The 14,365-nt window shown below is 38.6% G+C and overlaps 1 protein-coding gene across 5 annotated transcripts; it reads right to left on the bottom strand.

Annotated features, from left to right (window-relative positions):
- Window positions 1-477: 477 nt before the first annotated feature.
- Window positions 478-14,362, bottom strand: SASS6 (SAS-6 centriolar assembly protein). Of its 5 annotated transcripts, none has more exons than XM_086754027.1 (17): window positions 14,252-14,362; window positions 12,947-13,007; window positions 11,066-11,145; window positions 9,335-9,439; window positions 8,181-8,352; window positions 7,156-7,233; window positions 5,510-5,629; window positions 5,214-5,405; window positions 4,820-5,014; window positions 4,338-4,427; window positions 4,060-4,239; window positions 3,397-3,478; window positions 2,820-2,929; window positions 1,943-2,065; window positions 1,528-1,619; window positions 968-1,074; window positions 478-871 (listed from the first exon to the last, which is right to left on the bottom strand). In XM_086754027.1, the coding sequence occupies exons 1-17, from the start codon at window positions 14,317-14,319 to the stop codon at window positions 786-788; spliced, it is 1,941 nt and encodes a 646-aa protein (XP_086610153.1). In that variant the 5' UTR covers window positions 14,320-14,362; the 3' UTR covers window positions 478-785. The 5 variants fall into 5 exon arrangements, with proteins under 5 accessions (XP_086610153.1, XP_086610154.1, XP_086610150.1 ...); XM_086754028.1 differs by having other exon boundaries at window positions 968-1,059; XM_086754024.1 differs by having other exon boundaries at window positions 478-1,074.
- Between the last annotated feature and the right edge of the window lie 3 nt (window positions 14,363-14,365).

Here is a 14,365-nt window from a genome sequence, read left to right as displayed (position 1 = left end):
CAAAGTAGCTTCCGGATGTTGTGATACTTTCACTAGTTAACTGTTCAGATACTTCACCTTATGTTTTATGCATGGAGGCCTGTGGAATATAATACTCACAGATTAACAGAAACGTGAGGGTAACCAAGAATTACAATTTTATACTCAAATTTTATACCATCAGTGAAATAATTTACCGTCTTTGATATTAATTATTTCTAAGTCTATATGCAATTCAAGTAAGCTGGTTCCAAAATTAAGCAAGTAAGTTTTTAAAATTAAAACTGTAAGGGAGGATTAGTGAGGCAGGCATGCTAATTTAGGAGCTTGACCATTATTAAAACTGACAGCATCACCCGGTTCTCCAGCACTATTTGCATCATTCTTTCTCTGAAAGGAGTCACAAAAAGTATTTATAGAGAAATGTGCTCTCTCAGGGAATGCCAGAGTGCACGTTTCATCTGTTACAGAGCCACACTTGTTGATTTCTATAACAAAAAGTCAGTGTACTTAAGTGAGTTTTTAGGAAGACTCCATGGTTTCCAGTATATGAAGAGAAAATTCTGCATAGTGACTTAACTACAGCAGTGTTCTTACTAACGTTGGGGCTGCTTAAAGTTTTCTTTTTGCTGAACTGGCTCAAGTATCCCGAAGAGTCATCCAAGTCATCCAAGATCTCTTTCTCAAAGAAAATAGGTTCAGACGTCTAAAATGCTGTCAGTTCACACTGATAGGTTACCAGTACATTACTACAGTACATCCCAAAAATCCCCAAACAGTCAAAAGCAGACTCTTACTTTTCAGAACTATCCAGGAAAATAAGCTGAGACCGGTGTTACTGCAGCTTTTGGTGACGGTTGGGCTTTTGTTGATAAGTACGGTTTCAGATACTCTGTAGAAAGCAGAAACAAGATACTGTTCATAGAACCGTAACTACTATTACCCTTAAAGTACACTTCAGATCTTGTTTTAGTATTTCCACACATACCTGAGCTAAGTGTATTTTGACTAAGCCCTCGTAAAGGAATGCTGTCATCTTTTTTCTTGAAATATTTTGCTTCCAGCCCCAAATTATCACCACTAGAAATGAAAAGGCTAATTAAAATTTAAAACAAATGTAGTTAGTTAGCAGTGCATTAACATTACAGACTCATTCAGAAAAAGAACTACTGCCTTTCCTATGAATGTTATCATTTAAAGGCAAGCCATCACTGAGTAGGTAAGAACAGTCTAGAACTAATTTTTTTACAGACCCATCCCTGATAGCCTTAGATGTTCCCCAGGAGGGACATTTAACTGTTGTTCCGTGGGACCCACTCCTCAAAGCATGGCTCTTGTGCTATTTACAAACCATGCTTAGTGACCAATTCAGTCTGCTGCAACTTAAAATTCATTAACATTGATGAAGAAAGGCAAGTCACAGAACTAGCTTGGTACTAGCTTGGTCATGTTTTGCTTAGTTTCAGACACACACACAAGTCAAATGGTTTTATAAAAATAAAATTTAAAAAAAAACCCGCCACTAAAAATGCAATAGGTGACACTTACTTCTCCTTATTTGCTGGATGACTAGTTGCAGCAGTCGCTGTCTGAACATCTGAACATCGATTCATTTTAGAGAGCTGTGTGTTAAACTGAACCTGCAAAAACAGAAGAGCTGCAGGTTAAAGAGAGCTACTCCAGGTATCATGATCCACCAGTGAGTGTACGCAGAGAGTGAACCTCTCGGGGATTAACGTTTCTGTACCTTGCACAGCACTTCTGTGCAGCAAAGCATGGAAGAATAAGCAACCTAAAAACAAACACTAGCTATTACTAGTAGTGATAATGTTCCAAAGAGGGAGTTTAACAGTACTAGGATATGCAGTAAATATCCACGTATTTTGAGAAAAATTCAAACAATGAAGCTTTGATATTTTATGCTACCACATTCTTAATTGAACAGAAAAGCCAAAGCGCCTGCCTTTTGTACTGGACATTGTGGATTGGTGGTTTTGTTGTGTGCTGGATCTGGAAAGGTCTGGAAGGCATACAGAGGAGAAATGGGATGACTGATTCCTGAGCTGGGAAAGGATGGCCGGTCAGACTATAAGAGAAATAGAATACATACATAAAGGACAAAATAATTCTTTAAGTAATTGTTTGTAGAGATTTGAAATTCCAAAATTAACAAATTACCACAATTACAAAGCTAATGCTCATTTGAGTCTTCCTGATGGGAAGAAAACATCCTTTTTCCTAGATTCACATTCTGAAGGAAAACTTGTAACTTTTTAAAAGTTAGACAAGTTCAGCACTCTTTTAGCTATTAATTATAAGCTTAAAAATAAGCTAAACACCCTGTAATTGATTAATATATTAAATGTATTAGCTATAAATCAGAGGCTTCTCAGCATGAATATGCCCCTCCACTACTGAATAAGAAGCTCATGAATTGCTAGGTGAAAACAGACATCTGTACACGAGGACAACAAAGAAAAGTACTGTAGCTTATTGGTTCTTAACAAAGAAGATCGGTAATGTTTCTATGTTTCTTACCTCTTCTTTCATGTTTCTAAATCTCACTAGTAAAAGTATGCAAATAGTACATTTTCCACCCACACAGAGATAATTAGTATGTAAGTTAACCTCACAACACAAAAATGACTTTTTTCTTTTCTCCCAGCATTTTATATTTTCCAAGCTAATTTTAGCATTAGCTTGTGTATTTTAGTAAATGAAAGCTTAGAAAATTCTCACTTAGAAGGCCAGGAAAGCTTCTTTTTTTTTTTTTTTTTTGAGGGCCATACATTTCAGGAAACGAGCACACCATCACCAAGTTAGTTAGAGCTGTAGCTTACCATGCCGTGAGGTGAAACGGCAGTCCTAACACCACCATGTGTACCAGCAGGAATCTCTAGCTTCTTGGCCATCTGAACTTCATTCAGCTGTTTGTTTAACCATGTGATCACTGAAGAGAGAAGAAAAAGGTCAAGCTCACTTCCTGTCTCTTACAGGCTGTTTAAAAATAGCAGGTAGCCCCCAAAGTGACAGCCTGATGGTTCACTTTTCCTCCTTAAGCTCAAGCATCACTAGAAGTCCTAGTCTCGTGAAAAGCCTTTTTGTTCAAGCTTCCTCCACCCCTGCACGCCATTCTGTCCTTCCTCTGCCGTTCTGTCCTTCCTCCTGAGCTAGCCCCCTACATGCACTACCCCTGGCAAGCACAAGCATCAACTGCAAAGGAAGGCTTCTCTCCTTGCAGCGCTAGTTTGTTGCATGCCCACTACAGAAAGAAGCTTATTTTCCATAAACCACAACAATGGCAGCTCTTTACAGGGAAAAACACAGGTAACCAATATAGTTGCTTCCATTAATTTTCAGTAGCAGCTAGATGACTATGTCATTTTTAGAGGGAGAAACAAAATTGTGTAAATGTACCATTTTCATTGGTTTTCAGTAACTGCTTACTTTCTTCTAGTTTTCCTATTGTAGTTTCCAGCTGTTCTTGTAGCTTGCAAACCTGCAATATTCCCATAATAGTTATCATCAGGAGCTACTACTAATTACTAACTGAAGAAAAAATTTACATAAATAAAAAGGATCTATGAAGTTGTTCCAAAATTATTTAGAGAAATTTGAATTCAATTTTTTACAAAAGCAATATGGTAATTTAAAAAAAAGCCCTACTTTTAGCTATAATTTTGATAGGATGACAGCCAGAAACCTTTCAAACCTTAATTCTTCTCTGATTAAATAATGCAAGGACTTTAAGCAGGGAATATACTTAACAGAAGAAAAAGTTCACTCTCTTCTTGCCTCATTCACCAACTTTCACATGAACATGCCCTCTAAAGCATGTCAATTCATCCTTTATACTGCCTTGTTCTCTTAATACAATTGTAGTTTTCTTCCATATGGGTGGATGGCTCTTAAAAATCAGTTTAACATGAAAAAAAAAGAAGAGTTGATTACACATTTAAATAAATGTGTTAACTAAGTAAAAGATTTAAGACCTTATTGCTGTAAATAAATAAGTTTAACACCACAAACACACGACATACAAGAGCGTTGACAGGACAGAGGGTTAACCTATCACAGCACCTCCTGCTCTTTCAGTCGAAGAGACTGTCCCGTCTCCTGCAATTCTCTCTGCTCTTTTTGAAGTCTCTCTTCTTTTTCTGCCAATAGTTTTTCCTGTTGAATTGTTACTGTATTTTTCAATTTTAATTTACTCATTAGAGTTTTCAAGTCTCCTTGTAACTTCTTGATGATTTCATTAGCCTATTAAAAAGAAATAAATAAATAATCAGATATTCCCCAAATAAACACCTAAAAATAAGGAAGATATTTCACAAGGATAATGGCATGCTCAAACAAACCTTAAGAAGTTCAGCTGACAGCGACTTAATTGTTGTCTCTAGTTTTTCAATGTGACTTTGTTTTGTCTCTGTGCTCTCTTCCAGTATCGCCTTAAAAGAATATTTAAAATATTATAAAGATATGTGATAGAGATTGCTTATGATTTCAAGTAGAACCTCAATAATTGAGAGCTAATCCTTACAAGCTATTCAGTCCTTGCTTTTCAGTCAAATTACACAGGATCTCCATTCATCCATTTTTTTGTTTACAAAAAGTACCACTAACTTTACTCCAATACCACAACACGAAAAAAGTAGTGGCCTTTGTAAAACCAAATCCAGTAAACTTTTGATGCCGTAATTTAGAATCTTTTAACTACATTTGAAAGGTTACTTGCTGTATTCATAAAAACTTCAAAAACTTCATCTGGTAATCTATAGAGACTGCAATTAAGAAGGTTCTACAGAACTTTAGAGGAAATTATTTTGAAACTTGAAGGAACCTTTTGTTCTTGAGTCGCATCTAATACTTCTTTTGTTCTAATAACTAGCTGATCTTTATCTTTGATCTCTTGTTCCAGAACAGCAACCCGTGTCTGTAGTTGATTAACAAGTTTCTCTTTTTCATGACATTCAGCATCCAGAGTGGTGTTCTCCCGACGCAGTGACAGCACCTCCTGCTTCGCTCTTTGACATTCCTAGAATATTGGGAAGGCATTTTATTTTTTTAAGAAAGTCTGCAACAGTAATTTAAACACATGTATCTAAAAAGTAAGCATAATGTGGAATGAAAATGAGCTGAACAAACTTAATATGCTATATCTTCCATTACATGCATAGGCAGCAGTGTCAATGTTCTAAAAATAGTAAGTTTGGTTATGGAAATTATTGTCATACATCTTCTATTCCAGAAAGCTTTGCTTTCAGTTCTCTAACTGTGGAGTCTCCTTTGTATCTCCTTTCTGTTAGATCTTTATTGATGACCTCGAGTTCTGAGAGTCTATTCTGCAATTGTTGAATACTTTTCTGATGCAAATTTTCCAATTCCTTTTTCTGTTGTTCATGTTGTTGTTGGTACTGAGCTTGTGCCTGTGAGAAGCAAAGAAACTAAGTAGTTATTCAATGAATCTGAAAATTAAGCTGAGAAACTATTCACATATAAGAATATTGTTAATTATTTTCTGTTGTCATACCTGGAGAGTTCTTTCCTTTTCATTTGTCAGCTCCTGTGTGTGTTTGTTTGTTAGAGCTGTAGTGTATGATGTCCATTCATTTTTCAGTTTGTCTAGTTCTCTGCTCTTGTCTGACAAGCTCTGTTTGACAAAGCATGTAGAGTTTTAAAAATTCAAGCATTTCAGTCAATACTGAATGATTCCTTACTGTTAGTTCTTAAAAAGGATATGGAATTATGAAAAGTCTATATTTCAGTACCAGATGACAAAATATCTGCTCATTCTGCAAACAGGAAAGTAAGGCACTGAGAAGCTAAAGAGCACTTTTCTGGCATTGGGGATAAAATAATCTTCATTTTTAATTCTAATTTCTGCCAATCACTATTTTAAGAGTGAAAAAACAGTCTGCTGATGTTCCCTACCCTTATAATACAAAGTGTTCTTGAGGGGAGGGATGGGGGTGTACCCGGTTTGTAGGATTCCTATGCACAAAGTTCACCCAGCATATGATATTTAAAAGCACAACAGTATTTATTGCTCTATTATAGCCTTGCAGAAGCAGTTAACAGAACAAGCAGTTACCAGCATATTGTTTTCCCTTTATGAGAGTCTTATCAACCCAACTAAGCCAGAGACACCGCCGAGCAGGAGGATGATGATCAGTGGGGCCAGAGCACAGAAGGGAGGTAGGCACAGCACCTTCAGGGCGTCCCCTGTTGTTCATAGTGAGCTCTGTGTCCTTTCTCTCTCCCTCTGCTCTGAGCCACCCCTGTTTATACCCTCAGCAGATTCAGTGGCCAGCACATGCAACAAGGCCTGCCAAGTAGGTGCCCTGCTGGCTAACAGCGGTTCCCGGATGGCAGCAACATCCTGCTCAATAACAACCCTCCTAGCTCCCCTCTCCGAGATAACAACCCTCCTAGCTCCCCTCTCCAAGGTCGTGTTCTCACAGCTGTCTGCAGCTTGTAATTTCCCACAATGAAATCCCTCACACAGGGTGGGAGGGCAGGGAAGTAGTTCTTCAGCAGCACCTTTTCCTCTTTTTGATTTGTGATTCTGCATTCCCATTCAGCAAATACATTCCAGTAACTCCAACTGAAACTGCAAAGATGATGTAAACAAGTATTCTGTTCAAAAAAAGCTACATAATAGGATATTTAACGGAATTTTTCTGTTTAATGATAGTCCAAAAAATCTAATTCTAGAATTTGACCCAAATCATCCTCTTGAAACAGAAAAGTGAAGTCGTTACTGGGCTGACTGCAAAAATCAAGAAGTAGTAAACTGAAGTCCAAGACTTCCGATTTATTGCAATTTCACAATTTTTCAAGTGTAAGGATTTCCATTCACAGAATATGCAGAGTATATTTATCTTCACACTGCCATGTATTTAGTGTATTATTTGTGTGTGCACACACAGACAGATCTCTCTACAAAATGAAGTAAAGTTCTGGTTTAGTGTTGTAAGAACTAGATTTTATTCTTCAGTTGCATGCTTTACTCATTCTTAAGAAAAGCTACAGTAGGCTACTTTTCTCCTTTGCACTCACTCCCGAGTAAATTATCTTGGCTAGGTGGTGGCTAACCAGCCAGCCCACAGGAAGGTAGGTTTCCCACACACTAGAAATGGGGCAACTTGCAACAGGAAAGTTAAAAATTTACATTACCTGCTGAGTGTAGCTCAGTTGTCTGGTAAGATCCTCTTCAGTTTTTCTAAGTTTTTCTTCCAACATAATTTTGTCTTCCTATGTACAAATTGACATCAGGTCAAATCCTTAGCTCCCCAAATACAAGTAGTATTTAACTTCCATTTTATCAGCATACTGCGCCTCAGCAACCACATAACAATTATATTTTCTGAAAATCATCTTATTAAATAAACTTCATATTCAATAAGATACAATTAATAAATTTACAAGAAAAGGCACTGGCTCACAAGGTAAAAACTCTGAATTAAATTCTTACCCAGTTTCTATAAGGAAATAGTATCTTGTCATAAAGACTTGTTTACAGAGGTGTTGCATGAACAACAAAGCAACTGTAAAGTCATATTATTAAAATGGCTTATTACGTGGCTAAAGACATGACAGCACAGTAAGAGACATAAATCCCAGGCTATGAAACTGAAATAGACAACAGTCAAACTATGAAACTATTAATTTTCATCAAATAAAACCTAGCATGCTACCAACTGCATCAACATTGCAATTTTAATTTGCTCTTTATAGCTACCAGCCCCTTAAAGTCCATAAAGCCTTAGAATTATATACACACGCATGCTTTCCTAAACCCAACTGCAGAACAAAGACACTGAAAGCTTACAGTATTTTACTTCTGCAGTTGATCTGGCAATTGGCACAAGGCTATGAAGCACGAGACGCTGAAGGATTCAGAAGCATTCAACAGCTGCACACCACATGCACTGCACGCGTAAAATACCCGATTTTCTGCCAGCTCAAATTATAGTGCTTGGTTGAATATACACGATATTTTCATTGCCAGAGTGACAGTAACAATTTTATTATATAACACGCACCCAAATAACTGCATGCAATGACATATACGAGCTAAAATAAAAAATAAACCAGAACATACAATTTGGTACATACTTTTGAAGTATGAAGACTGAAAAAATGCTTAAGTGCACATAGCATCAGGGCCTACTTGCAGCTATGACTAGCCTTCATTTTACCTTAAGGCATTTCAAACAGCTGGCTAAAAACTTCTTTATTTCTGCATCATTTCCCGGAAGAAATTTTAGAGAGAGGTGGGTAAGATGTTTAAAAGGGTTGGTCTCCACTACATTTAAGGAGACAGGTGTGTGATCTAGAAGAGGTGCTGAGGAAACTAACTGCAGCAAAAACCTAGGGAAAATAAAAAATAATGAAATTTTTAGCATATGTATTTTCCTGAAACTACCTGTAGATCCTACAAGAAATTTTAAAATAAAATACATTTTTATATGCACAACAAAAGGCTGTGCAGTTTTTGTTTGAAAAAGAACTACGAAATTCAGTCCCTATGTTATAGTTAATACTACAAATGTCAACTAAAATGCTTGCACCTTGTAATAAGAATGTACAAAACTTACCAGTTTGTTGATTTTTAAAATTTTCAGAAGTCCATCTCAGACTTAGGAGTCCAAAACCAAGTAAGGCCTTTGTAACCAAATTCAAAAGGATAACAGACTCCCGACTTTTAGGTATCCTATAGCCTAGTGAAATTCCTAGCTCACAGCACATACTGCAGGAAATGGCCCAACTACTGGAGTGGAGCTGGGTACTGTGAACGGGGCTTTCCTCTGTACTCACACAAAAAAATGTAACATATGAAAAGGCGACTACACGGACAGCTGGACCTCAGGCCTCCCCCCTCACATACTAATATCTAAACACTGAAATGAAAATTAAAAAAACCTTGTCAGAATGCCTTATAACTTTGCCTTCTCCTGTCAATCAGAATGATTTACACTGCAGTCCATCAAATTCAGTTTAGTTCTCTAGCATTAAACTGTTAAAAAAAAATTTAAAAGAAGAAGGAAAAAAAAAAAAAAAAAAAAAAGGACTAATGCTGCATCCTTGCACTTCTGCTAGCCTGTGAAGCTTGCCAGCTTCTACTCAGATGGGGAGACCATAACTAGACCTCAATTCCACTGCTCTGTCCCCTTGACTTCAGTTTTGTCAGCAACATCCACTGACTGATATGCCAATGCATCTAGGAGAAGGTTAAATTTTTCTTGTTCTGCTGACTCTTCTCAGTCTGAGGGGCTGACAAGTATTTTAAGACCTCAACACACACAGACACCCTCACACTCACACAGTAATACAGTACTCATTTATAACCTACCTTGGGATATCTTTGTTCTGTTCCTGAATGCATTGCTGAAGCAGATCTATAAATTTTTGTGGGAAAGCAGAGAAGTCTACCAAGAGACCTTGCTGGGATTTTAAACTATATAAACAGATAGGAAAAAAAATATTAACAATATACAATATAAGTGTAATTTATTTCCTATAAAATATTTTGTATACACTAGTAGAAAGAACTAATTCTGATCATGTCATTAAATTTCACTAGCATGTTATTTTCAATCCTGAACACAGAAGAAATGTGCTCACGTCTTGGAAAATAATCACTGGAGGACATTTTTTATTTCAAGAGTTTTTGCGAATGGGCTGCACTGAGAAAAAAAAGAAGTTATTGTAGCAGAACAAATGTGCTCCTTTGAATAGACATCTTCCATACAGCACAGAGTAATAAAGTTACTGGATAGGGGCACATAGAAGAAGCAAAGGACAATGAGGGGAGACTCAACCATTATCAAAATTTTATCTGCCTACTTGTTTATTTAATTCCAAACCTTCACTGTAGAAGCAGTAAGCTTGAAGACAGAAACAGACATTCAACAGTGCATGCACAAAGCCATACCTTGTACAACAAAACACTTCTGCACACCTGTTTTAAAAACACTTTTTTACTTTTGCCTTTTGATCCACACACTGATCACACTTCTCTTACTCAAAACAAACCCAAAAAAAAAACCAAAAACAAAACACACAAAACCCCCAAAGCAGAAAATTCAACTGTTCATGCCTCATGACCAATTCTGATGATCAAATTCTGAGCAAGTAAAGTAAAAGGAGACCCAACAGTACAATTAGTATGTACGAAACCCATAAGACAAAGGCTTAGGTCTGTGAATCCATGTCCATGGTAACACACTTTCCTCTTCCAATTATTTACTGAAATAGTTGACACGTATACAATAGCCCATAAGAAGTAATTACAATGAACAGAAGATGCAAGTAGTAATACAACTATGGTACTGTAGCTATGCAGGGGACTTAAAATGAGGATTCTGTCACTCATCTGTTTAATCTTGAGCCAATCGCTATCCTGGACTTGGCTGTTTCACCAACTGGTCAAAGAGAACAATACTACCAAAATACTGACAAAGCTCCACACGTGAAAAATGCCCAAACCTAAATTCTAAGATAGACTATTCTAAGCTAAAAATATTCCATTCTCTTTCGCCATTTAGAAATGTTTCTCAGCAAGACCTGGAGTACTGCAGCCAGCTCTGGAGCCCCCAACATCAGAAGGATGTGGACCTGTTGGAGCGAGTCCAGAGGAGGCCACGAAGATGATCAGAGGGCTGGAGCACCTCTCCTGTGAGGACAGGCTGAAAGAGTTGGGGCTGTTCAGCCTGCAGAAGAGAGGGCTCTGGGGAGACATTATAGCGGTCTTCCAGTACCTAAAGGGGGCCTACAGGAAAGACGGGGAGAGACTCTTTAGCGGGGCCTGTTGCGATAGGACAAGGGGTAATGGTTTTAAAATAGAGGGAGGCAGATTCAGGTTGGATATACGGAAGAAGTTTTTTTACAACGAGGGTGGTGGAACACTGGCACAGATTGCCCAGGGAGGAGGTTGATGACCCATCCCTGGAAACATTCAAGGCCAGGGTGGATGAGGCTCTGAGCAACCTGGTCTTGCTGGGGGTTGGACTAGATGACCTTTAAAGGTCCCTTCCAACCCAAACTATTCTATGATTCTATAAGATGTAATAATTTCACTTACCTTTGAAAATCTTCCTCAGATATGACAAGGTTATAAAGGAAAAAAGGATCAGTATCATCAGTCAATCGAACAGCTAAATCCTGAAAAGACAGACATTTAAACATGATTTAAAATACTACAAACCACCCTGTGAGATTTTTTAAATACTATAAACCAATATTGCAAACAGTATTTAATTTTTTTAGTGTTTAATCAAAAATAAGACAGAATTGTGGCAACTAATTCAGAAGGTGAAAAACATTAACATAGAAAAAACAGGAAAACTATTTCTCACAAAAATTAACAAAGTAAAAGCCTTCAACTTTGAGCAGTGAAAGTTTCAAAATTCAATGTTTATTAATCATTTTAAAGAAAGAAAACTATTTGCTATTTTTCCCTATCATGAAATAGCGTGTGGCACTAGCATTCCACTATAATCGAACACATCATTCCCATAACTGGAACTTTTCCAGAGCACACTGTTCCTATAAGTCTGAGAAACCACCTTCTGAAGAGTTTATATATTTGATTACAGAGCTTCGCAAAGCAAACGCAAAATGCACAGCTGAAGTCCAGTAAGCTCATAAGGAATACTGTACAACTGTGTTGCTTAGCTTTTAAAAATAAACTCATTTGTTTGCTGGAGGTCTGCACAGCGTTCTGGAAAAACTGCCTTCTCTGTAAATGTTAGTCTTTCATTGCAAGGCTGGGGTTATGCAAAACCCCTGGCACATTAGGCCCAGGCACCTATTCTCTATAACGAGGCTCAAACCTTTGTGAAGTATATAATATTCCCAGCAGAGGAAAGAAAGAAGTAGAAACCTGACAGCTCTTCCCACGTAACTCAAGTGTGACCATAGCACATGTACACATAGAGAACAGAAACAAGTTTCAGTAATCCAGATACCAGTAACACTAACAAAACTCTCAGTTGGAGATGTATAATCCAACTCAGGGACTGACATGTGCAGCTACCTTATATTAAAACTAATGCCACTCCAAACCAACCAGGGCAGGGTGTTGAGCAGGGCAAAAATGCCCTGCTTAGTTTCATGTCCTGTTAACTGATCCAAGCATTTAAAATTATCTTTGTAGACTAATTACTCACTGATGTACAAAACTGGATTTCCAGGCTCCTGCTGACACAGACTGCAACTCGGTACGCAGTTCTTAACTGAACTGCTTATCCACACTAAATATTATCATTGTCACAGTTAGTAGAATCTTACCAAAAAATGCTGTGCTCCTTTACAAACAAATCTTTACTGAATAACACTATAACCAACTAATGACCAATCTTAACATCATGGTAGGTAGATGTACAGTTTAAGTGACAAATTAGACACACAACAGAAGAGATTTTATAACCTCTAGCAGTAATCTCATTCCTATTTTTTCTGAGAAAAAAAAACAAACAGATTTTTTACTGCAAATTTAGTACATTGCTTCCTTCCTATCCCCACTGGATGAATTCCAAACACTCAAAGACTAACACACTTATCAATAAAAAGCAAAATGTTGCATCCACATACAAATTGTCATTTTTGCTAGTTAAGATGAGGACTTTGCAAAGACAACTGCTGCTCTACATTCTTAAATAACTGTTGAGTATATTTAAAGTGAGACGACTCAAGCTCTAACTTGGATTCCTCTGAGGGTCTCCAAATACTTTTAATTTGCAAGTTTATGAAGACCATGAACAGCCAAACTAAAAGAGAGGGCTAAAAAGGCTACAAAAAACCCTACCGAACCAACTAAATTACTCAAGAAATCATACCAAATAAGGTCACGCAACAAACATAATAAAACCCTATTTTACTTTTCCTTTGTGTATTTGTCCTCTTATACAATGCAATTCACATAATACCTAATGAATGACACAAATATAACTAATCCACAAACCTTTTTATGAACAGGATTAGAAATTGATAGTAGCTCAATATTCACCCGAACATTTAATCTCCTGCATACAAAAAGATGAAACTTAGTAACAAATCAAGACAACATTATCCAAATAACACATGCTCATAGCCACATTACAGGAATCTGATGACATTTAGAAAACAAAAATTTAGGTAGAAATACGAAGTTCCCATTGATGACATCCACCAAGATATCCGAAAGCCCCATGGTTTCAGTTATCATTACAGCTCCTCAGTCAGCTCAGGATTTTTGTTGCTTGTTATAGACCAAACTTTAAATAGCAAGGCTGAAGTTTTGAAATTTTATCCAGAAACTAGAACCTTTGGAAAAACCTACTGAAATTTATTAGCAATTGCTGAAAATTTTGACAGTCATTTATACAGTGCTACCTTGTCTTCATTTACTTCTTGTTGAGTAACCCAAGAAGTTACTTGCATTACAAAATACACCCACAGATATCAGCCTTTCTGTGCTTTCTAATACAGGCAAACCCTAACGCCTGCACGCACTGTCTAATCCAGATAGGGCCTATATTACTGAAATTATCTATATTTTGAACAGACACTTCATATAAAACATTCCTGGGCTTTCCAAAGCACCAGTGCTATGCCATGCACACGGGCGTGCCCAAATTTACTTCTATCTCAGCAGAAACCGATCTGGCCGCGTGGGCTCGCCCAAGCCGCAATACCGAAGGAGCTGAAACCCTCCAGGCGGCCGCGGTAAGGCCGGCTTCAGACTGCGAGGAGGCGGAGGAGGAAACGGGCCTGCCCGCGGGGCAACCGCCGCGGCCTGGGAGACGCGCAAACAGCGGCCGGGCCGGCCAGACCTCCAGCGCGGCGACGGCCCCCGCTGGGCCGAGGTAGAAATCCCAGCCTCACGTCGCCTGCAAGGGAGACGCGTTTGCCCCCACATTCCTCAAACGCTTCTGTAAAGCCACTGCGTGTTCCTCCGCTACCAGTGCCCCCTCCGCCAAGGCACCCGCAAGCACCACGCCAGCCCTCATTGACTACCTCCAGCCTTGCCGCGACCGCATCCCCTTCCCTCTAACCCACAGGGTCCCCGTAAGCAGCCCCAAAGCAAGAACAACGCGGGCAACTCCTCAGCTCAGCGCCCGCACGACACGCAGGGCCCCGCTCTCCCCCAGCAGCTGTTAGGGCACAAGGCAGGAGAAAAAAAAAAAAAAAAGAGAGGAGAAAAGAGCCTGTCGCTCAGCAGCTCTTCTCCTAAAGAACGCAATAAACCTTCCGCGCGGCTAGTGAGGAAACCGAGCCAGCCACTCACCTCTCCTCGCAGCCCTGGCACCTCACTTGCACACACACAGGCCGGTTAAACAGACTCTCCACCGCCATCTTACGCTTCGAGTTTGGCGCCCGGCTCCCGCGGAGGAGGAGCCTC

The sequence above is a fragment of the Chlamydotis macqueenii genome, chromosome 8 (genome assembly GCF_036417535.1).
Source record: "Chlamydotis macqueenii isolate bChlMac1 chromosome 8, bChlMac1.mat, whole genome shotgun sequence".
Classification (NCBI taxonomy): Eukaryota; Metazoa; Chordata; class Aves; order Otidiformes; family Otididae; genus Chlamydotis; species Chlamydotis macqueenii.
The sequence above is the reverse complement of the archived record's forward strand: the minus strand, read 5'-3'. Positions and strand labels throughout refer to the sequence as shown.

Excerpts from the sequence above, each read along its gene's own strand:
- SASS6 (XM_086754024.1), bottom strand. The coding sequence starts at position 14,319 with ATGGCGGTGGAGAGTCTGTTTAACCGGCCTGTGTGTGTGCAAGTGAGG. Across the intron at positions 5,015-5,213 it reads AGCTTTCTGGAATAGAAGAT|GAATGTCAAAGAGCGAAGCA; the intron begins GTATGACAATAA and ends CCAATATTCTAG. Across the intron at positions 2,066-2,819 it reads CCGTTTCACCTCACGGCATG|TCTGACCGGCCATCCTTTCC; the intron begins GTAAGCTACAGC and ends TTTCTCTTATAG.